Source organism: Mesoplodon bidens, assembly GCF_964165515.1.
Source record: "Mesoplodon bidens genome assembly, chromosome: 3".
Classification (NCBI taxonomy): Eukaryota; Metazoa; Chordata; class Mammalia; order Artiodactyla; family Ziphiidae; genus Mesoplodon; species Mesoplodon bidens.
The window spans coordinates 42,086,994-42,110,977 of record NC_138178.1 but is presented as its reverse complement, the minus strand read 5'-3'; the positions used below and the strand labels follow the sequence as shown (position 1 = coordinate 42,110,977).

Genomic DNA, 23,984 nt, shown 5'->3' with positions numbered 1-23,984 from the left:
CTGTATATTAATGTAAAAAAAATACATTTATTTATTTATTTATTTTTGGCTGCATTGGGTCTTTGTTGCTGTGTGCGGGCTTTCTCTACTTGCGGCAAGCGGGGGCTACCCTGTGTTGCGGTGCTCGGGCTTCTCATTGCGGTGGCTTCTCCTGTTGCAGAGCATGGGCTCTAGGCACACGGGCTTCAGTAGGTGTGGCACACGGGCTCAGTAGTTGTGGCTTGTGGGCTCTAGAGTGCAGGCTCAGTAGTTGTGGCTCATGGGCTTAGTTGCTCCACGGCATGTGAGATTTTCCTAGACCAGGGCTCGAGCCTGTGTCCCCTGCATTGGCAGGTGGATTCTTAACCACTGTGCCACCAGGGAAGTCCTGTATATTAATTTTGTATCCAGCAACTTTACTGAATTCACTGACGAGCGCTAGTAGTTTTCTGGCAGTGTCTTTAGGATTTTCTATGAATAGTATCATGTCTGCAAACAGTGACAGTTTTACTTCTTCCTTTCCAATTTGTATTCCTTTTCTTTCTTTTTTTCCACGGATTGCTGTGGCTCGGACTTCCAAAACTATGTTGAATAAAAGTGGTGAGGGTAGACATCCTTGTCTTGTTTCTGATCTTAGAGGAAATGCTTTCAGCTTTTCACTGTTGAGTATGATGTTAGCTGTGGGCTTGTCATATATGACCTTTATTATGTTGAGGTAGGTTCCCTCTATGCCTACTTTCTGGAGAGTTTTTATCATAAATGGGTGTTGAATTTTGTCAGAAGCTTTTTCTGCATCTATTGAGATGATCATATGGTTTTTATTCTTCAATTTATTAATGTGGTATATCACATTGATCTGCAGATATTGAAAAACCCTTGCATCCCTGGGATAAATCCCACTTGATCATGGTGTATGATCCTTTTAATGTTTTGTTGGATTTGATTTGCTAATATTTTGTTGAGGATTTTTTTCTTTTTTTTTTCTGTACGTGGGCCTCTCAGTGCCGCGGCCTCTCCCGTTGCGGAGCACAGGCTCCGGATGCACAGGCTCAGCGGCCATGGCCCACGGGCCCAGCTGCTCCGCGGCATGTGCGATCCTCCTGGACTGGGGCACGAACCCGTGTCCCCTGCATCGGCAGGCGGACTCTCAACCACTCCGCCACCTGGGAAGCCCTTTATTCCCCCTTTAACATGGAAATATCTTTACTTCTTTAATATAATATGTATTTATTATTAAGAGGAACATGCAGAGAAAATGAAAATCTCCAGCCAAAAAGCCATACCCCCAGTAAAAAAAAAAATGGCCACTGTTCTCTGTTTAATATATATTCTTTTAGACTTTTTGATGCCTTTGTAAACCACACAGAAGTGTGTGTGTGTACATATTCTTTAAGCTGTTTATTCACTTACTGTATCATAGATAGATTGATGTGTCAATACAGATATATCTTTTCTTTTTAAAGGCAACTTAATTTTCCATTATATGAATGAATGTATACCATAGTTTAACTTAACCAGATAACTATTAATGAACATTTAGTAGTTCTAATTTTTTTCTATTGCCATTAAAAATGAACATCCTTTTATATAAATCTTGTTATGTCTTTTTTATAATTAACTTTATATGGTATAATTAAACCATATGTAATTAACCTAAAAGATATAATTAACATAAAATGAAATTATTTTTTAAATGTGCAGTTCAGTGTATTTTGACAAATTTAAAGACCTATGTAACAACACCACGATCTAGTTATTGGATACTTACATCATCTCAAAAGGTTTCCTTTTACTTCTTCCCAATTAATCCTTACTCCTATTCCTAGTTCCAGATAGGAACTATCTGCTCTGCTTTCTATCACTGTTGATTAGATTTGTTTTCACTAGAGTTGTATGTAAATGAAATTGTGTAGTATACTCTATTGTGTCTGAGTTCTTGCACTTAGCACAGTGTTTTGTGATTCATCTATGTTGTGTGCATCAATAATTTGTTCTTTTTATTTGAGTTGTATTCTGTTATATGGATATATCATAATTTGTTTATCCATTCACCTGTTGATGGACATATAGGTTGTATGGAGTTTTAGGCTAAAATGAACAAAGCTACTATGACCGTTCATTTGGAAGTCTTTGTATAAACATTTCACTTCTCATGGGTAAAAAATACCTATGAGTGGAATTGTTGGGTCACATGGTACATTACAAAAAAGTACCAGGCGCTTTCCAAAGTTGTACCATTTTGCATACTCACCAACAATTGAATAATATCAGTTGCTCCACTTTCTTGCCAACATTTGACATTGTCAGCCTTTTTAATATTAGCCATTCTAATAGTCTGGGTAGTGGTGTCTTACTGTGGTTTTCATATGTATTTCTCTGATTTCTAATGATGTTGAGCACATGCTTATTGCCTGTCTGTATACTTTTTTTTTTTGGTAAAGTGTTTATTTGTCCTTTGCCCATTAAAAAATTGGGTTTGTTTTCTCTGTATTATAGAATTGTAAGAGTTCTTTGTATATTTAGTACAATTGAAAGATAAATCTATTATATGTATTTCCTCCCAGTCTGTAACTTGCCTTTTTATTTTTTTAAACAATGTCTTTTGATGTGCAGAAGTTTTTAATTTTGAAGAAATCCAACATCAATTTTTAAAAATTGGTTTGTAGGGCCTCCCTGGTGGCGCAGTGGTTGAGAGTCCGCCTGCCGATGCAGGGGATACGGGTTCGTGCCCTGGTCTGGGAGGATCCCATATGCCGCGGAGCGGCTGGGCCCGTGAGCCATGGCCGCTGGGCCTGCGCGTCCGGAGCCTGTGCTCCGCAACGGGAGAGGCCGCAGCAGTGAGAGGCCCGCATACCGCAAAAAGAAAAGAAAAAAAAAAAAAATTGGTTTGTACTTTTTGTGGCCTAGATTTAAAAAATCTTTGTCTACCTTGAAATCACAAAGATATTTTACTGTGTTTTCTTTTAGAGGTTTTATAGTTTTGACTTTTACATTTTGAAGTGGTATTTTTTTTTTTTAAATCAGGGATAATCATACTGATCAACACTTCTTTTTTTTTTTTTAGATGTTGGGGGTAGGAGTTTATTAATTTATTTACTTTTGCTGTGTTGGGTCTTCGTTTCTGTGCGAGGGCTTTCTCTAGTTGTGGCAAGTGGGGGCCACTCTTCATTGCGGTGCGCGGACCTCTCACTGTCGCGGCCTCTCTTGTTGCGGAGGACAGGCTCCAGACGCGCAGGCTCAGCAGTTGTGGCTCACGGGCCTAGTTGCTCCGTGGCATGTGGGATCTTCCCAGACCAGGGCTCGAACCTGTGTCCCCTGCATTAGCAGGCAGATTCTCAACCACTGCGCCACCAGGGAAGACCCCTGAGGTGGTTTTTTTGCATTTGATTTGAAGTCAGTTTTTCCCCAAAGGTATATCAAGATATTTCAGTGGTATTTTTAAAAGGCAATCCATTCTCCATTGAATTTCCTAGACAACTTTGCTGAAAATCAGTTTTCCATACATGTGTGGATCTGTTCCTGGCCTCTCTGTTTTGTTCCATTGTGATATATGTGTGTGTGCGTGTGTGTGTGTGTGTGTGTATCCCCTTATGCTAATAATATGTGTCTTGATTATTGTGTCCCAAAACAAGTAGTTTCCTCTGACTTTGTACTTTTCTTTTAAAATATTTTTGGTGGTGTCAGTCCTTTGATTTCCATACAGATTTTGTCAGTTTCTACAAAAAAGCCTGCTGTGATTTTGATGCTGTTTATTTACGTTGTATCTCTATAGAACAATTTGGGAAGAATTGTACATTAGTAACATTTGGTCTTCTTTTTTGTTAATTTTTTTAAAAATTAATTAATTAATTAATTAATTTTTGGCTGCTTTGGGTCTTCATTGCTGTGTGTGGGCTTTCTCTAGTTGCAGCGAGTAGAGGCTACTCTTCATTGCGGTGTGCAGCCTTCTTATTGTGGTGGCTTCTCTTGTTGCAGAGCATGGGCTCTAGGCTCATGGCCTTCAGTAGTTGTGGCTCTAGAACGCAGGCTTAGTAGTTGTGGTGCACGGGCTTAGTTGCTCCACAGCATGTGGGATCTTCCCGGACCAGGGATCGACCCGTGCCCCCTGCATTGGCAGGCGGATTCTTAACTACTGCGCCACTATGGAAGTCCCACATTTGGTCTTCTTATCTACGAATGTGGTACGTTTCTCTTTTTATTTAGGTTTTCTTTCTCTTAGCAGTGTTTCATAGTTTTCAGGGTACACAATTTAAGTTTATCTTCCTAATGTAAAAGGTATTTACAGAAATTACTTGGCTAATTATTGCTAAATATAGAAATAGAATTGATTTTTGTATTTTGATCCTTAGTCTTTTTTTTTTTTCATCGCGGTGCGTGGGCCTCTCACTGTTGTGGCCTCTCTTGTTGCGGAGCACAGGCTCCAAACGCGCAGGCTCAGTAGTTGTGGCTCATGGGACTAGTTGCTCCGCGGCATGTGGGATCTTCCCAGACCAGGGCTTGAACCCATGTCCCCTGCATTAGCAGGCAGATTCTCAACCACTGCACCACCAGGGAAGCCCTGATCCTTAATCTTATTACCTTGCTTATCAGTTCTAGCAGCCTTTTTGGGTAGTTTTCTTAGTATTTTGTGAACAAGGACAATTTTACTTCTTCCTTTCTAATCTGTATACCTTTTATTTTTTTCCCTTACCCAATACATTGCAAGTACTAGGACCTCTAGTACAGTGTTGAGTAGAACTGATGAGAGCAGACGTTCTTGTATTGCTCGCAATCTTATGGGAAGAGCATTGTCTTGCACCATTATATATGATGTAAGTTGTAGGTTTATTGTAGAGTCACTCAACTTGATCATGTTTTATATGTTCCCTTTTATTTTTCCTATTCCTATATGCTGAGAGCGTTGTTCTCCCCCATGAATTAGTGTTTACTTTTGTCAAGTGCTGTTCCTGCATATAGTGAGATAATTATGTAGGTTTTCTTTTTCATTCTGTTACTATGATGAAATGCAATTATTGATTTTTCCAGTGTTAAACGCACTTCACTTTGCTGAGATAAACTCCACTTGGTCATGATTTGTTTTTTTTTTTAATATACTGATGGATTAGGTTTAAAGGTGTTTGCATCTTTGTTCATGAAAGATATTCCTGTATAGTTTTTTTGTGTCTTTGGTTTTGTTATCTTGGTAATAATACTGCCCTTATACAATGAGATCTTTTCCTCAGTTTTCTGAAACACTTTGTGAAGGATTGGTGCTATTTCTTCCTTAAATGTTTGGTAAAGTTCATCAGTAAAGCCACCTGGGCCTCAGATTTTAGTTGTAGTTTTAGGGTTTTGTTTTCTGGTGAGAAGACTTGAAATTGTGAATGCAGCATCTTTAATAGATGTAGAGCTATTAGGTTTTCTATTTCTTCCTTTGTCAATTTTTTTTTGAAATTGTTTTTCAAGGGATTTAACATATTGTAGGATCTATAGCCATGTCCCATCTTTCATTCTTGATAATAGTAATTTGTGTTTTCTCTAAATATTTTTGGTCTTTCTAGATAGATTATCAATTTTATTGATCTTTTCACAAATAGTTTTTGGATTCATTGATTTCTCTATAATTTTTGTATTTTATTTCATTGGTTTTTATTCTTCTTTATATCTCTTTAGTATGAGTTTTCTTTGCTCTTATTTGATGCTTCAGGTAGAAGCTTAAACCATTGATTTGAGACCTTTCTTCTTTTCTGATGTAAGCATTTAAAGCTATACATTTCCTTCTAAGTGCTAATGTACCTGCGACCCCCAAATTTTTATGTTTTGCTTTCATTTTCATTCAGTTCAACATATTTTAAAATTTGCTGGGCTTCCCTGGTGGCACAGTGGTTGGGAATCCGCCTGCCAATGCAGGGGACACGGGTTCAATCCCTGGTCTTGGAAGATCCCACATGCCACGGAGCAACTAAGCCTGTGTGTCACAGCTGCTGAGCCTGTGATCTAGAGCCTTCGAGCCACAGCTACTGAAGCCCACTCGCCTAGAGTCCATGCTCCACAATAAGAGAAGCCACCACAATGAGAAGCACGCACACCGCAATGAAGAGTAGCCCCTGCTCACCTCAACTAGAGAAAAGCCTGTGTGCAGCAACGAAGACCCAGTGCAGCCAAAAATAAAATAAATAAAATAAATAAATAAATAAAAATTTGTCTTGTAATTTAGAAGTGTTTTTGTTTAGTTTATAAATATTTGGGAATTTTCTAGCTATCTTTCTTGTACTGATTTCTAGTTTAATTGTGTGTGGTTTTAGAGTTTTAGGTAGTAACAGATGAGAATGGTGAGGCTGCTTTATTTGAGGGGGAAGCTGGCGGGAATGGGAAAAGGGGCTTGATTTCTCGGCTTGTGGAGGCTCTCTGACTTTCCTTTATGACTCCTTAAGGGCTCTCAGGTACCTCAAGGGTTTTTGTGGTACATAGTCTGAAACTACTGCCATAGGTTGTGCCGTAAATTTGGGAAGGTGAAAATGATGCTAAGGTGGAGAAAGTACTTGGAGGAAAGCAACTAGTGCACTGTTAAGTGGTTGTCTCAGAATAAGTACTTAAAGAGATTCGTTGTGTAATTCAAATATCCGAATAAATGAGACCTTAGTGGAAACATACATTATGTAGTATAGATTGAGAATGAATACTAAGATGGAAAAAAACAGAAGTGTTTGTCTAGTCCAAGTGAAAATATTTGGACCTACACATAATTCCATTGTTTCTTAGAGATTGAGATTTTTACATAAATGTTGTCAATTTTTTATTTTCCTTCATGTATGTTTCACCATAGAGGATGAAGCACTATAAAAGAGATAGTTTTTGTTAAATAAGATAAAATTATTTAGGCCTTTAACAAAATTCTTAGAACTAAGTAAAATGATAAAGTCAGTGCCTATTGTTATACCTTTAAATTTCTTAAGTGGGCATAGAAGTGGTTCCCCAAAACTGCCTAGATGCCCTCTCATCATTTAGAGTAGGAATCAGAACACTATGGCCCATGAACCAAGAGTGGATTTTACATTTTTGAAGGATTCTAAGAGAAAAAAAACAACAACCCAAGAAGAATCTGTGTCACAGGCTGTGTGGTCCACAAAGCCTAACTTACTTGGCCTTTTACAGGAAGAGTTTGCTGAGTCCCGACTTAGAGTAAGAAGCAATTCATATTTAAAAAGGGTTTGTCTCATCCTTTCAGATCTCTTCAAAAAGGAGAAGATGATAACAGTGACAGATAACATGGCTTCTTTCTTATCCAGGCTAGCATCTGGTTCCAGCGTCTTCTTTACAGTGAACTTTGTGTATTGAAGTGGGGGAATTTGGCTTCAATCTCTGTTTGAAAAGTACCTTTATGTAGAGAAGATTGATAATGAGCACACTGACCATTTATTTCTCAAGGATGGTATTATTTAGACTAATAAGCATCATTTTAGGTTTAGTTTTGTATTATGTATAGGTCACATTTTAGTTTTTATATATAGCTTAATTTTTTTTCCACACACACACTGTATTTTATTTTTACAAGAGATAAATAAACTGATACCAATATAGCTTAATTTTTAAAGCTTCTTCAAACCACTTAAATTTTGAAATGTGTAGATACAAATTAATTTTATATTGGCCTATATATTTTCACAGGATGATTGTCTTTTGAAAGTGTGGTACCCTATGACTGGTTGGAAGTCTTCAATTATACCTCCGGATCATCATGGAGTGGAAAGGAGACAGGCGTCTGCCCAGTTTTCCTTTGTCTATTTGGCACATCCGCGAGCTGTGACAGGTTTTTCATGGCGTAAAACTAGCAAATATATGCCCAGGTTAGAAAACTGTGTCATAGAACTTCATTTTATATTACTTATATGTTTATAAAAATAATGAAAACAAAGGTCCTTTTAATTGACATGGTGGCAGTGAAGAGCAGAGGTTCTGGGCGTCAACTGCCTGACTTCAGATTCTGCTGTTGTTACCAGCTTTGTGAGCTTTTGACTAAATTTGTTAAGCTCTCCATGCCTCTATAGAATGGGGGTAGTAGTAGTACCTACCTCAAAGAGTTGTGTGAGACTGAAATGTGTGAGTGCGTGTGAATGCTTATACAGGCCTTTGCACATTGTGTGTGCCAGGGCAGCGTTAGCTGGTATTGTCAGTATCAGCAGCAGCAGTAGATTCTAGGAAGGAGACGTTTGCAAGTAACAGGTAAGTACACACTGAGGGAGAATAAAACATAGTAATAAACTGTCAGTAATATGCATTCTGGGAGGGCATTATCATATACATACAGTGAATAAAGTGGCCAAGTTTTTCTTATCTTAGGGCTATCAACAGAAACTTCTCAAAGGATTTATTATAAGTTTTTCTTCATTGTTACAGCCATCTCTTAAAAGGGTTTAGAAGATTAAGCAAACTACAAAACAGCCCATACCAATGATTCCTGTATTATATATACAGTTCTAAAAATGCTTGCTTAGAAATCTGTATTCATTCTTGAGGAAGGGTTATTTCATCTGCTAAATATATCTGAGCACTGTTTGCACTTGATGGGAAATATAGCACACCTATTATGGAGGTGCTCAGTAAATGATAACATGGGGAATTTATACATTTTTGGAATCTAAATAAAAGGTTACTCTAGCTTAATCTGTTTAAGTTATTTGCATCTATGGAAAACATTTGCAGAACACTTTACCTTTGACTGAGTCAGATTCTATGTAAGCATTTTTTTAATGGGAAAAATTTTTTTTTTTTCACAATGAGTGGTTAAACCACTTCAGGTGCTTGATGCTGTGACATTTTTGCTTAACTTAATGGAAATTGTTTTATAGTTTGAAGTTATAGTCTCCTTACAGTTTTATTATTAATAAGTTTGTTTACCTATTTATAACTGTTTAAATTATAAGAAGGATAAAACAAAATGCTGGAACTACTTCCATAAACCACATAGTTTAATTATAATTAATGATCTTTTATTATGGTCATTCTGCAATTTGTAATGACAGAAATGTAGGTTTTCTTTTGATGTTTAGTTTGTTTTGTTTAGGAGATACTAATCCTCCAGAGCCTTGTTTTCAAGCAGCACATGTATATAATCTGGCATTAATTTCTGTTTCCTTCGTCAGGACCATTTCCTAGTTTTTATGATGTTCACAGCCATACTGTGCGTGATTTCAAGCTCTTCCATTGATACTCTTTCTCCACACAATGTAATTTCTAAAGCAATTGGAAGCATACTATACTGTCATTTAGTTTAGCTGTTCAAGACATAAGTTTAATGAATTAAGGTGAGTGTCAGGGACAGTTAGGTTGTTCTTATTTTATGGTAACTGATTGCACCCTATGTCCAGCCTACCACCTTGCAGGTCTGAGCAGGTAATAAATGGGGTTTGGTAAGAGTGTGAAATAGTCAGTAGAAATCCATTATCATTATTGGAAAAATAACTACACATAGATCATACTGTTTTGCGTTAATGTCATCTTTAAGGATTAAGAACTAAATATTAATAGCCTTTAATTTTTCATGTCATTGATACTCATAGTAACTTTTGTTCATTTCTCTTTATCATTAGAGGTTCTGTCTGTAATGTGTTATTAACTTCATGCCATGATGGTGTCTGCCGGCTGTGGGCAGAAACCGTATTACCAGAAGACTGTCTTTTGGGTGAGCAGATTTGCGAGACTACCACTTCCAGCACTGCCAGCAACCTTACTCATGCTGGAAGACACAAAGACAGAGTACAACATGCTCTTGAGGTACTGTATTATTTAAAATGGTAAATGAATCTTGAAGATAATGTGAGTATGGTGGGAATTCATAAGCTAAGTTGCAGATGGTGCATGGTACACATAATGACGAAATTAATGGCAAAGAATTCTCACTTATTTTATGTCACTTAGAAGACAGATATAGACAGTAATGGTCTCAGATATGTAGTTTAGATAAATAGTATAAATTTAGTTCTTTCAGTTTTCATGTTGAGTGTGAAAATCTATAGGAGTAGGCAGCTTTGATTAATAAAACATGTAAAAGTCTTTGAAATTGGTTGTTATTAAAAATATTTTGTGGGGAATTCCCTGGCAGTCCAGTGGTTAGGACTCGGTGCTTTCACTGCTGGGGCCCGGGTTCAATCCCTGGTCAGGGAAGTAAGATCCCACAAGCTGCGCGGTGCAGCAAAAAAAAAAAAAAAATTAATTAATTAATTAAATAAATAAACCACAGCAATCTTTAAAAAAATAAACAGATAAAAATAAAAATATTTTGCTTTTGTTTCACGAGGATTAAATTTTACATTTATTTTTCTAATTAAAAATGACTATTATGAATAAGAATAAAGGTGTTAAGATATTAAGTGAACTTATATAATTGCACAGTTTTCATGGTTTAATATTTTGAAAGTGAAATAATTTTTCTAGTTTTTAAATACTATATATAAAACAAAAGTGCTTTCTAAGAAATTAGATTATTTATAATATAGTATGAACTGTTGCGCCCATTATGATTAGGGAATAAAATGAGATAAACACATTATTAAAAATTACCAGAAATTTATTATAGTAAACCTAGATTGCTAATTTTCTTAATTTTTCATGTGACTTTATTACACAAAGAGTATATGCTTATTCTAAAATTAGATTAGGAAAAGGAAAAAATGTAGAGTTTATAATCCAACTATTCCAATGTGTTTGTACATTTTTTTTATTTACAAGATTGAGATCATATTATGCAGTAATGTTTTATAACTTGCTTTTTATACTTAATGTGTTATAAACATCTCTGTACATTACTAATTATACTTTTACATTGCACGTTTACATTAACACTTTAATGGTTGCATAGCCAAAATGGTTTTGCAGTTTCGGCAAGCAGAAATATTTTGGGGGTTTAATAGGCTAAGGATGTGGTCCTTTAAAGTTTTATGTAAAGTAGTCCTGCTCTGATGCTCTCTGTGATTGGGCACTATTTATACAGTTTTTTTCAACATTTAAAGCATAAATGAAATTAAAGCAGAAGTCAGAACAGTTAGAGTTATGGTTTGCTATTGATTGAAATTTAGTGGGAAAAAGTACTTTATTTACTAGATGTTTACAATAATTTATATATATTTGTATAATATTTTATCTTTAAATTACATATAAGCTTTTGGAGCCTAAGGGCTTTTAGATATCTTTATATCCTCCATGTTATCTAATATATTTCTTTTCAAGTGTTTGTTAAATCAAATTACTAACTGCTACATAAAATAAAAGCAAAAATAAAATAATATGTAATCAGTATTTGACACATTTTTGCTGCCTTTTAATAAAATAGTGTCAATTAGTAATGTTAAAATTGTTTTTAATAGAAAAAGCCTGATTATCTGACTTATGAGCTATTTTGCTTTCTAATGTCCTTTCCTATAAAACCCCTAACTGCAAGGTCTATGTAATTCTATATATACTTAAATTATACATTTTGTTCCTAGGAGAAGATAACTGACCAATATAGCACAGCCTTGGCAATCTAATTTAAAATAATGATAAATGTCAAAGATTTAGTGAAAATAATTTGATAGGTGTAATCAAAGAAATAAGCAGGGAGACCAGAGACAGAGGACACACCATAGAACTGATACTGTTTTTCACATGAAAAGGGATAAGGGCTGTGGAATTGAAAGGAAGGACCAGATGTTTTACTTTACTGCAGAAAGAACTGAGAGGATGCCACATTTTATTTAATTGATTGCAAGGAACAAAGGAAAGAATGGTATATTATTATTAAGCATGGTATTGTTAAGTGACAGAATAAGGAATTGCTGTGTGGTGGGGTTATGGTATGGAGAAAAGATTGTGCTGAGAGTTGACATGGTCCCATGTCAGAATAGTTCAGATGATGGAGTATGCCATTACAGAATTTTTATCATAGACACATATCTCAGTTTGAACAAATTCCACAGGTCAACACTTTCATGGGGTCTTTCCTGGCTACTCTTATCTAAGTTAAGGTTCCCCTTGTTATTCTGTATTTTTGTACCCCCTTTTTGTCTTTATAATAGAGGTTATATATTAGATTATTTAGCTGGCTATTTAGTTCTAAGTGAGAATTTTGGGGAGGAATATTCTTCCTGATAGGAAGATTTGGAATTTTTTTTTTTACACCCTTATGACTAGTAAATTTCATCTCAGTACTGGGATATCCTGAAAAAACTAGACTTTGGACTCCTAATCTTTATAGGGGTTTCTGCAGATAATAAGTGTTTTTGAGCAACTACTGCCTTGAACTATAAAATTTGCAAGACCAGTGGAGAATATATTAAGTTGTTCTATTGTAGTTAAAGTTTCCTTTAAGATGGTCAGGTTTTACAGAGAGGAAAATTGTAAAATCCTTAATAATCAAAAGTACTTTGATCAGCACTTATTAGACTTCCTAGACTTGGATTTAGTAATTATTTTTCTATTTTAGACAATACACCATTTGAAAAATTTAAGAAAAGGACAAAGGAAGTCTTCCATTCTTGTAACACACACTGAATTAATGCATGACCAGATGGCAACGCATGAAGTTCAAAGACACATTTCCCATCACGCAAATGCACTGTGTCATTTTCACATTGCAGCGAGCATCAATCCCGCCACAGGTAAAGGATAGTAAAGTTTTATTTCTTATCTGCTAAAATAAGATAAATAAATAGAAAAGTGGGACTACTTTTATAACCTGTTTCTAATTTTATGCTAATACTCCATGTTTCTTTTTAAAATACTTCTTAATTGGAACAGAAATATAAGGGGCCATTTCTTAAATTGAGACTGTGTGATCCTCAGGGAATAACTTCAAATAAGTATTTTTGAGCACCATTGTTTGTCTAGAATATGGCAAAGTTTCTAAGTAATTAGAGCTTTAGTTCAACCTGGAGATGAACACAAGTGGCCGCAGCCTGGTTAATTAGTGTGATTTCCCACCCTTTTGTATTTTCACTATTATTCTTTCTTCTCAACTCTTCTTTATAACTTTATCTAAGTATATTTTTGCATAGTTTTCCTTATATTTCAGCATATCTTGTTTTGTACACTCATAGACTTTCTTGTCCTACACTTCGGGATAGATAGTTTTTCTTCTAACCTTGATGTTTTCTTTTTGCTCTTTTCCTCCTATGTCGTTGAGAAGTGTTTTGAGGCAGGTTCATTGTTGGCAAGAGCATATTTAAAGCTTCTATTTAAGGTCATTGTTTTCTTTCTGCATGAAAAACATATGACAAGGCCTATTAGTTTCATATTACATTGCTGGAAGAACTATATTTGTATAAAGTTATAGTTACGTTTTATTGAAATGGAAGTCTGTTGCTTCAGGGTGCAGAGGATTTTATTTTTTAAATGTTTATTTATATAAAGATAGGTATTTAGCAAATACAGTTCCAAAAGAGTGATATCTGGATGCTTCCCCCCCCCAGTCTCTTTTTCTTTCTATTGAATGGATTATTTATAATTTGATTTGGGATTAAGGAGTTTTTTTTTTTTTGAATTATACTGTTTTATGTGAACTGATCTATAGTGTGAATTTCAGTTACCCCACATGGAGAAAATCTGCTATACTTAGAAGTTTGCTTGCCTTCCTGTGTTCTTTCTTGGCATTATTTTTCCCCAACTTTTGAGGAAAGTTTAAAACAGAAAAGTTGGAAGAATAGTACAGTGAACACTCATTTCACCCACTTTGATTCAACAATTGCTAACATTTTGCCAGTTGCTTTATTCTCTCTGTATATACACACATATGTATGTTTATATGTGGGTGTGTGTGTGAGTGAAATTTTTCTTAATGTTTTCAAAGTAAGTTACACATATCATGGCATATCACCCTTACATACTTCAGCAAGTATCTCCTAAGAATAAGGAAATTTTCTTACATAATCACAATATCATTATCATACCTAAGAAAATTAGAAATAATTCCATAATCTCTGATATTCAGTTCATATTTAAATTTCAGTCGTCTCAAAAATGTCTTTTAGATTTGCTTTTCTGTTTTGTCTTTCTGTTCCCTCATCCCCAAACCAGGATTCAATAAAAGTTTGTGCATTAGGTGTGTTTCATTTTTAAATTAGTAATTTAATTCCATATGTCTATGCCATTAGTTCATTTACCATTAAATTCAATTAAAAATTTCAAATCGTGCTAGAGTTATGTTTACTTTTTGTTTATCACATTTTCTGTGTAATGGAATTAGTCTTTATAGGCACATGTAATATTTTAAAAGACATTAGAAATTCACATTGAAATTTTATCTTTTTTGATTCCACAGATATTCCAAATGTCTTGGTTGGCACTGTATTTAACATTGATGATGGAAATGGGGGCTTTGTAGTTCATTGGTTAAACAACAAAGAATTTCATTTTACATCATCTACTGAAATATTTATGCAGCAATTACGAACACTTTCTGAAAAGCAGGTGGATCATGAAAACGACAAAGGAGATAGAGAAGATGAACGTTCACAGGAGGAAAGAGAGAGGGGTTTACGTATGAAACTAGACCATGGTTAGTATCCTGTGTTCAGATTTTTTTTTACAGGCTGACAGCTTTTTGTGAAACCACCTTTGGTTTGTAATCTTTCCTTCCTCCCCTCCTTCCTTTTCACTTTTCCATTCATTCCACAGGTCTTTACTGACCATCTACTATGGACCATCTACCATCTAACTTTGCTTTGTTATAACATATTGCTTTGAGTAATGTATTACTTCGGAAGCCATGCTTTTTGGGGGGAGTAACAGGTTTTGCTAATAATGGTAATAATAGAGATAATGTGATAGTGTGAGTGAAATTTTGATTTATCTAAAACTAAGAAATGTAGTAATTTTCAGTTCAGACCAGAAAATAGTTTCCTTCCTTGGTTTTTTTTTCCTGGCCATAAGTTGTAAAAGGGATTCATGATTTCTAAAGTTAGTATGCTATTTATTGATAGTCTAGTATGTAAATGATTTTCTGTAGTATAGTCTAGTATGTAAATGAATTTGATAGTCTAGTATATAAATGAATTTTCTATAGTATTTCTGTTAGTATGTACTGATAAATTTATTTTCTGATTTAGAATTATCCCTGGATAGAGAATCTGAAGCAGGTACAGGATCATCAGAACATGAAGATGGAGAAAGAGAGGGAAGTCCTAGAACCTGTTCACTACCTAGTGTACCAATGCCACTGCCTACAGTCCTGCTTGATCGGAAGATCGAAATGCTGCTAACTGAATGGAATAAGAATCCTGACATGCTTTTTACTATACACCCGGTAGATGGTACCTTCCTAGTGTGGCATATAAAGTATTTGGATGAATATAATCCTGGAATATTTAGACAAGTCCAGGTATATTTTACTGATGAAGCAATTTTTACACTTCTTAAAAAAGTAAAACAGTTGCTATTCAGATTTAGCAGGTTTTCAGAAATACTCAATGATTTTATTTTTGATAAGCAACTGAGAAGAGAATAACTTGCTACCAAAGGGGTCAATGACCACAGATTTTATAAACTTGATTAATTTAAGTAAAATGAATTTGGCTTTGAAATGTGATACTGAGTACTTGAATGTATGTGTATTCATTTTTTCTGGGAATTCACAATATTCTGAATAAACTTAAGAAACTACCCTAAAAATGTGACTCAGGATGAGTCCCCTCCACTTCTTCAGTTTTATTAATTAAATCTACTATCTTTATCAGTTATCTTTCTGAACAATATTTGTTTAGATTTATGGTTGTAGTCATCTAGAGATACAGGCAAGTTTCAAGTTTCAAATACTTGAAATTATTTCTTCGGTTTTCTCATAGGTGATGAATAGAGATATGATACTATATAAATAGAGGAAAAGGATTAGACCATAATAAGGTCGAAAATGATATATTTTACTAGGAAGCTGAGGTTTGACATTTTGAAAATGGAAGTATTTTTGGAAGACTTTGAGAGGAGGCAGACTGCTTGCACTGAATCATGTAATTGTGTTTTTCAGGTTTCTTTTTCTTCTCGGATTCCTGTTGCATTTCCATCTGGTGATGCAAGCTCTCTTAGTAAAAATATCATGATGTATGCCTGTATAAATGCTACAAAAGATTCTCACCACACTCTGTTACACCAAGACATGATGGCTGAATGCAGTCCTCATGGATCACAGCTGCATTCTGGACCACACAGTACAAATATGAACATTTTAGCTCCCACAGTAATGATGGTCTCTAAACACATAGATGGCTCTTTAAATCAATGGGCAGTCACTTTTGCTGATAAGTCTGCCTTTACCACTGTTCTAACTGTATCTCACAAATTTAGATATTGTGGTCATAGATTTCACCTCAATGACCTGGCATGTCATTCAGTTTTACCATTATTATTGACATCATCTCATCATAATGCTCTGCTGACTCCTGAATCAGATTTTCAGTGGGACTCAGACAATAAATTAAGTAGATTAATGGATCCTGTAAGACACATAAAGGGTTCCTCGAAACAACCTCTCAGAAATGCAGCAACACGTACATTTCACGACCCGAATGCCATCTACAGTGAACTTATTCTGTGGCGCGTGGACCCTATAGGACCTTTGTCATACACTGGAGGAGTATCGGAGTTGGCGCGAATTAACTCTTTACATACTTCAGCCTTCTCTAACGTTGCTTGGCTTCCAACTCTTATTCCTAGTTACTGTCTTGGTAAGTGTTCATTTTAATAGTGAAATTAATAAAAGCTTTAAAACAGTTATTTATATACCAAATGATTTATATTTGTCATTAGGAAGATTTTTAATAAGTATTCAGAATGTAGGCATCAGACTTAAGTTTAGAGTTTCTAGACTTTTGTTTTTCATCTTTTCCCTCTCATAACCTATTTGTTGAATTTTTTTGGTTAATAATTTTTTTTTTCTTTTTTTTTCTTTTTGCGGTATGCGGGCCTCTCACTCTTGTGGCCTCTCCCGTTGCGGAGCACAGGCTCCGGATGCGCAGGCTCAGCGGCCATGGCTCACGGGCCCAGCCGCTCCGCGGCATATGGGATCCTCCCAGACCGGGGCACGAACCCGTATCCCCTGCATCGGCAGGCGGACTCTCAACCACTGCGCCACCAGGGAGGCCCCCTGGTTAATAATTTTATTTCTATTAATTGTATCTGTGTTTCTGGACCATGGTTATGTCTAAAAAGAGAAGTGTGAATATTTTTTCTCATACTTCAGCCAGTAATAAAAATAAACTATATATTATAATGCTAAGTGTCTACTTTCTCAGGCACATATTGCAATTCTGCGAGTGCTTGCTTTGTTGCTTCTGATGGCAAAAATCTGAGACTCTACCAAGCTGTGGTAGATGCAAGAAAATTATTGGATGAACTGTCAGATCCAGAATCTTCAGTAAGTATTTCCTAATCTTTATTAATATATCTAAGCTAATAAGGAATTCTCTTTTAATTTGTCTGGGACGTTTATTTGTTAGTTGGTGTTCAGGGAGTGAGCATCTGTTCTGGGCTCTGTGTGACTAGTTTGTTTTCTCTTAATTTGTGTTCCAATTTACATGAATCAAAATTACAGTCTGTTGGCGCTTTCACTGCTATGGCCCAGGTTCAGTCCCTGGTTGAGGAACTGATATCCCACAAGCCACACAGCGTGGCCAAAAAGAAAAAAAAAATTACAGTCTGTATATCACATCACACATCAATACGTTTTATATTTAAAGAAATAAATATGATTTTTTTTCTAAAATGTGATATTTTTCTTGACATTTTTCACTCTTTATTTTGGTTCTGTTAATCTTTTTTTGCTCAAGAAAGGTTTTAAGGCAGCTTTACCAATCTCTATGTTTAGGTTGGAAAATTTGAACTTTTCTGAGCTTGATTCACTATTTTAAAAGTCCTCTGGTTAGAATATGTTATCAGTGGGTGGCATTGTCTCATTCTGGTAGTTCTCTATTTGAACTGGAAGTCATGCATATTAGTCAGTACTCAGATTTGAATGGTGAATTTTCCATTTACCTATAAAAACGTGCCTTTTAATAAAATAACTGTTCTAATAAAAATGTTTCCAATATTGAAAATCAAAGACTGTTTTTGTTTTGTTTAATTTTTATTTTTATTTATTTATTTATTTACTTACTTATGGCTGCATTGGGTCTTCATTGCTGCTCATGGACTTTCTCTAGTTGTGGCGAGCGGGGTCTACTCTTCGTTGCGGTGCACAGGCTTCTCATTGCAGTGGCTTCTCTTGTCACGGAGCATGGGCTCTAGGCGCACAGGCTTCAGTAGTTGTGGCTTGTGGGCTCTAGAGCGCAGGCTCAGTAGTTGTGGCGCACGGGCTTAGTTGCTCTGTGGCATGTGGGATCTTCCCGGACTACGGCTCAAACCTGTGTCCCCTGCATTGGCAGGCGGATTCTTAACCACTGCGCCACCAGGGAAGTCCCTCAAAGACTGTTTTTGAATGTCTGCCATGTACCCCTAGACGTGTAGGGAATACAGTGTCTGCCTTTAAGGAGATTTAAATTTAGCAGAGGAGAGAATTTATTATAAAAGGTTAAATAACAGTTTAAGACAGAAGCAGAGGTGTCTGAAGTTGGTATGTAATTAACTGCCAAACACTATTTCATAATTCAGGGGCAAGAGGGATCAGAGTAGGGTAGGCATAGAAGTTTTTATTAAGGACAGTATTTGAGTTCTTTTTTTTTTTTTTTTTTGTGGTACGTGGGCCTCTCACTGTTGTGGCCTCTCCCATTGTGGAGCACAGGCTCTGGACGCGCAGGCTCAGTGGCCGTGGCTCATGGGCCCGGCCACTCCACGGCATGTGGGATCCTCCCGGACCGGGGCACGAACCCGTGTCCCCTGCATCGGCAGGCGGACTCTCGACTACTGTGCCACCAGGGAAGCCCCTTGAGTTCATTTTTGATAGATTCAGAAAGGCAAATCCTTGGTCTTTGCTGAGTGATAGAATAGCCTGAGTGGATACAGGAAAGTACGTGTATAAATAAGGCTTGTTCCAGAAACAGTGGTAATTGGACTGAAGCCACAAGTTTGGCATAGAGAAAGTCTAGAAAAGTAACATCTTTAAAATTATAGAGTTGGAAGATTTAAAGGTCCCCTAGTCTAACCAGCCATCTGATACTTTGTCTCTACCACATTCCTGCCAATTTGTCATCTGGCCTCCAAGGAGGGAAGCTCAACTCTAAACACAGCTGATTCTGTCTTTGAATTACCATCACTATTATATTGAAATTAAACTTGTAATCCTTAAATTCTACTTGTTAGCTTTAGTTCCATTTAGAATAAGTCTAAGATTTCTTACATGTGAGAGCACTTCAGACACCTATGTTGGAACCCCCCAATTTTTTTCCTCAGGCCAAACCTGCTGCTCCTCTGCCTATAAATTTACCTAACTGTTTTATATTTGACCCTTTCAGTTTGTTTATACACCTGGCATTGTAGGATCACTAGAATATAGCAGTATTGTGGCGTCTCTCAGTAGATACTATTATGTTTGGGCAGGCACGCCACATTCTTTGTATGTAATTCATATTGAGCTGACTTTCAATTAAATATCACGGAGCCTTTTTTTTTTTTTTTTTTTTTTGCTAGTAAGCCATTCTGTATTTGTGCATTTGAATTTGGGACCCAAATATAGACTTACTTCCCTATTACATTTCACCTTGCTAGGCTCAGCTCAACAGTACATCCTTTCAGTATCCTTTTGAATCCAGAATTATTGAATCCAGTGTTACTGCTTTATGACTTACATCACTGGCCTATTTGATGAGTGCTGTTCTACATCTTCATCTAAGTCAATTACAGAAATGTTAAACAGTACTGGACTGAAGAAAGAACCTAGCAGTATACATTTGAAATCTTTCTCCATTTTTATTTTCTAGAATATTTCTCCAGCTTATCCCAAGGATTTGCATGAGGCAGCTTGTGGTGTACTTCACTGAAGTAAAATACACCCTGTCTGCCAAATCTTTTGCAGTCAAAAAAGGAAGTCAGATTTGTAGGAGATGATTGTTTTAATGTATAGTAGGTTGAATGTGTGTATCCTAATGTCTCTCGATGACTAAAGCATTGTACTAGATAGACGTCAGGCTCTTTATTCTGACTTACAGAAGTATGTTATTTTCCTTTTTGAAAATTGGAACCTTTGCCTGTTTTTAGTCTTTTGGCTGTGGCAATCCCCATGATTTCTCAGAGAGAACATCCTCTGTGGTTCATTGTTCTCATTGGCAAAATTTCTCAATAACCTGGGCATTATTTTTTCCAGGAAAGTATAAATTCATTTAGAGCAGTTGGATACATTCTTGGAATTTAAAAATTTATCTTGGTCTTCTGCTCCAATGTACTTACCAATGTACTTTTTTTCTTTATTTCTTTCTTTTTTTTTTTTTTTTTTGGCGGTACGCGGGCCTCTCACTGTTGTGGCCTCTCACGTTGCGGAGCACAGGCTCCAGATGCGCAGGCTCAGCGACCATGGCTCACGGGCCCAGCCGCTCCGCGGCATGCGGGATATTCCCGGACCGGGGCACGAACCCACGTCCCCTGCATCGGCAGGCGGACTCTCAACCACTGCACCACCAGGGAAGCCCTGTACTTTTTTCTTAAACCCTCCATTTTCATTATTTTTTTTAAAGTTAAAAAGTAATACTTATTCATTGTAGAAAATTTTTGGTCCTTTCTACTTTTGCAAGCTAAATTCTTGAAATAGAAGACCAGAGACAAAGTAGGAATTAGGAGTTCTTTATTATCCTGATCTTTATTAACATTAAACCGTCAGCCTCTGTTAATGAGCCTATCTTTCTCTTTCTCTTTGTACTCTGAAAACAATAATTAATTCAGAGACTTAATTTTTCAAACAAATCTTTAATTTTAGTATAGTTTCAGGTTTACAGAAAAGTTGGAGATATAGTGCAGAGTTCCCATATACCCCTATTGTTAACATCTTATGTTACCAGAATACATTTGTCACAACTAAGAAACTGTTATTGGTGTGATATGATTAATTAAACCCCAGACTTTATTAAGACTTAGCTGATTTTTTCCCACAAATGTCCTTTTCCACTAATGTTCCAGGACTTCATCCACAAAACCATATTACATTTAGTTGTCATGTCTCCTAAGTCTTCTCTGATCTGGGACAGTTTCTAAGTTTTCTTCATCTTCATCAGCTTTTTCTCATGACCTTGACAATTTTGAGTAGTACCGGTGAGATATTTTATTGTATTTTCCCTCGACTTGGGTTTGTCTGCTATTTTTCTCATGGTTAGACTGGAGTTATGAGTTTTGGGGAAAAATACCTCAGGTGTGTGAAGTACGCTTCTTGTGTTACGTCAGGGGCACATGCTAACGATATGATTATTAGCATCTTCCCTCTTTTTTTCTTTTCAGCTGGAAGTTTGTTAATTTATTGATGTTTTTAAAGAACCAGCTATTTGTTTCATTGAACTCTTTGGTTTTAATTTTCATTAGTATCTGCCCTATCTTTATTATTTTCTTCCTTACGCTTGATTTATTTTGGTTTTCGTTTACTAGGTTTCTTGAGATAGGAGCTTAGGTTCTGGTTTTTTTTTTTGGCCAAGCCATGCAGCATGTGGTATCTTAGTTCCTGGACCAGGGATCGAACCCGTCCCCCCTGTGGTGGAAGCGTGGAGTCTTAACCACTGGACTGCCAGAGAAGTCCTAGGAGCTTAGATTCTTTTTTTTTTCTTTTATTTTTTTCTTTTATTTATTTATTTATTTTATATAGCAGGTGGAGCTTACATTCTTGATTTTAAACTGTTCTTATTTTCTTTCTTTTTTTTAGGGAAGAATTACTCTTTAATTGAGGCTTTCTTTATACCTATTAACATCAATTTTTTATAAATGTATTTTCAAAAACATTTTTAAACATGTGCACAGTTTCAAAATTCAAACAGCATATACTGTACTGTTATTAAATAAAAATTCTGTATCACCTCCCCTACCCAAGTCCCACACTTTATTGGAAACCCCTTTAAACCTTTTGTTTTTAATTCTTTTGATAAGTTACCACCACAATTCTAAATGATATGCTTAGATTTCAGTTTCTTAATTTACCAGCAGTAGAAATCAAGTCATTTCCATCTTCTTTGATAGACAGGGAATTCAGCTTGCATTCCACTTGTCTCTCTCTCTCCACTGAGTTTTGCTAGTTGTATTAGTGTGTATGGTTTTTCTATTAGCTGCCTTTATACTTTTAAGTGATGTATACATAATCCTGTATTTTCGTTCCGTCTTCTTTACACAGTATCTCTTGTATCATCCCAAAGTAAAACGAAGAAAGTTGCACCCCTGCACTCACCCTTCCCTCCTCCTACTCTCAACTTGACTTCTGCCAGCTGGAGCGTTACCTTTACAATGTCTTTTATGACATGCACGTTCTATTCTATAACTAAAATTAGGTCTTATGGTTTGATTATGAAAATTGAAACTAGTAACCATCTAATTATAATTATGTAAATGTGATCATTTCAACTATTTGTCACTGATTTGTCACAGATTCTCTCAAGGGAGAAAGTCCAAAGGGTTAAATTCAAATGACCTTTCTTATATTCCATCAAGTGATCAGGCCACAGTTTTGCTCATCTTGTATTTGAATCAAAACTTTTTTCTCTAATTTTTCAGTTGTTTTCTTGGCATTTCTAATTTCTTGGGCTTCTTTTTTCTTGTTGAGAGGAAAAGAAAAAACCTAAGTCTTCTTCCGCACTGGGCTAAGAGCTCCCAGCTTCTTAATTGTCCTGCCTGTTAAATCTTCCTCTTTCTCTTCTTGGAGGAATTCCTTTTAGGGTCTTTTGATCTGGTGTTTTAATCTGAGCTGTGTTTTTTGGGATGCTGCAGACGTGTCATCCTCTCCGTTTCACACCTGGAATTCCACCACTGTTTCCTGCACCATGAGCTGCTTTTCTCTCTCCTGTACTGTCAATAGATTACATCCTCAAATATTGTAAATTTTTTAAAAAGAAAGGTTGCCTGGTAGATAAGGATTCTGAAATCATTCTGAATCCAACATGGCTGGAAAAGTGTTTATTTTACCTTCATATTTATTTTTTTAAATATTTATTTATTTGGCTGCCCCGGGTCTTATTTGCGGCATACAGGCTCTTAGTTGTGGCATGTGGGATCTAGTTTCCCGAGCAGGGATCGAACCTGGGCTCCCTGCATTGGGAGCGCAGAGTCTTAACTGCTGGACCATGAGGGAAGTCCCTTTCCCTTCACATTTAATTGATAAGTTTGGCTGGATATTAAATTCTAGATTTAAGATCTTTCTTTTGCCCTCAGAAATTTAGAGACTGTTATTTCTGCCCTCCAGTGTTTTGATAAGAGGTCTTATACCTATAATACTCATATTCTTTTAATAGTAACCCCTCCCTCTCTCTCTATCTTGATGCTTCTAGAACAGCAGTGTACAATAGAAATATAATGTGAGCCATACATGTAACTTAAAAGTTTTCTAGCAACCATTTAAAAGTGGAAAGAAACTGGTGATATTAATTATATAGCATATTTTCATTAATCCAATATATCCAAAATAGAATTTCAACATGCAGTGAATATTTTACATTATTATTTTTTTAACATCTTTATTGGAGTATAATTGCTTTACAATGGTGTTAGTTTCTGCTTTATAACAAAGTGAATCAGCTATACATATACATATATCCCCATGTCTCCTCCCTCTTGTGTCTCCCTGCCACCCTCCCTATCCCACCCCTCTAGGTGGACACAAAGCCCCGAGCTGATCTCCCTGTGCTATGTGGCTTCTTCCCACTAGCTATCTATTTTACATTTGGTAGTGTATACATGTACATGCCACTCTATCGCTTTGTCCCAGCTTACCATTCCACCTAGCCATGTCCTCAAATCTACTCTCTAAGTCTGTGTCTTTATTCCTGTCTTGTCCCTAGGTTCATTAGAACCACTTTTTTTTTTAGATTCCATATCTTTGTATTAGCATATGGTATTTGTTTTTCTCTTTCTGACTGACTTCACTCGGTATGACAGACTCTAGATCCGTC

At 36.1% G+C, this 23,984-nt stretch overlaps 1 protein-coding gene across 3 annotated transcripts in view; it reads left to right on the top strand.

The window, feature by feature from the left end:
• The window catches only part of DMXL2 (Dmx like 2), a 169,859-nt gene that overhangs the window by 54,659 nt on the left and 91,216 nt on the right, over positions 1–23,984 (top strand). For all 3 annotated transcript variants that reach the window (XM_081227961.1, XM_081227960.1, XM_081227962.1), the window contains 7 exons: positions 7,627–7,805; positions 9,549–9,732; positions 12,419–12,593; positions 14,252–14,488; positions 15,039–15,310; positions 15,953–16,649; positions 17,217–17,338. In XM_081227961.1, the coding sequence (XP_081084087.1) occupies positions 7,627–7,805; positions 9,549–9,732; positions 12,419–12,593; positions 14,252–14,488; positions 15,039–15,310; positions 15,953–16,649; positions 17,217–17,338 (1,866 nt within the window). The remainder of the gene's footprint in view (positions 1–7,626; positions 7,806–9,548; positions 9,733–12,418; positions 12,594–14,251; positions 14,489–15,038; positions 15,311–15,952; positions 16,650–17,216; positions 17,339–23,984) is intronic.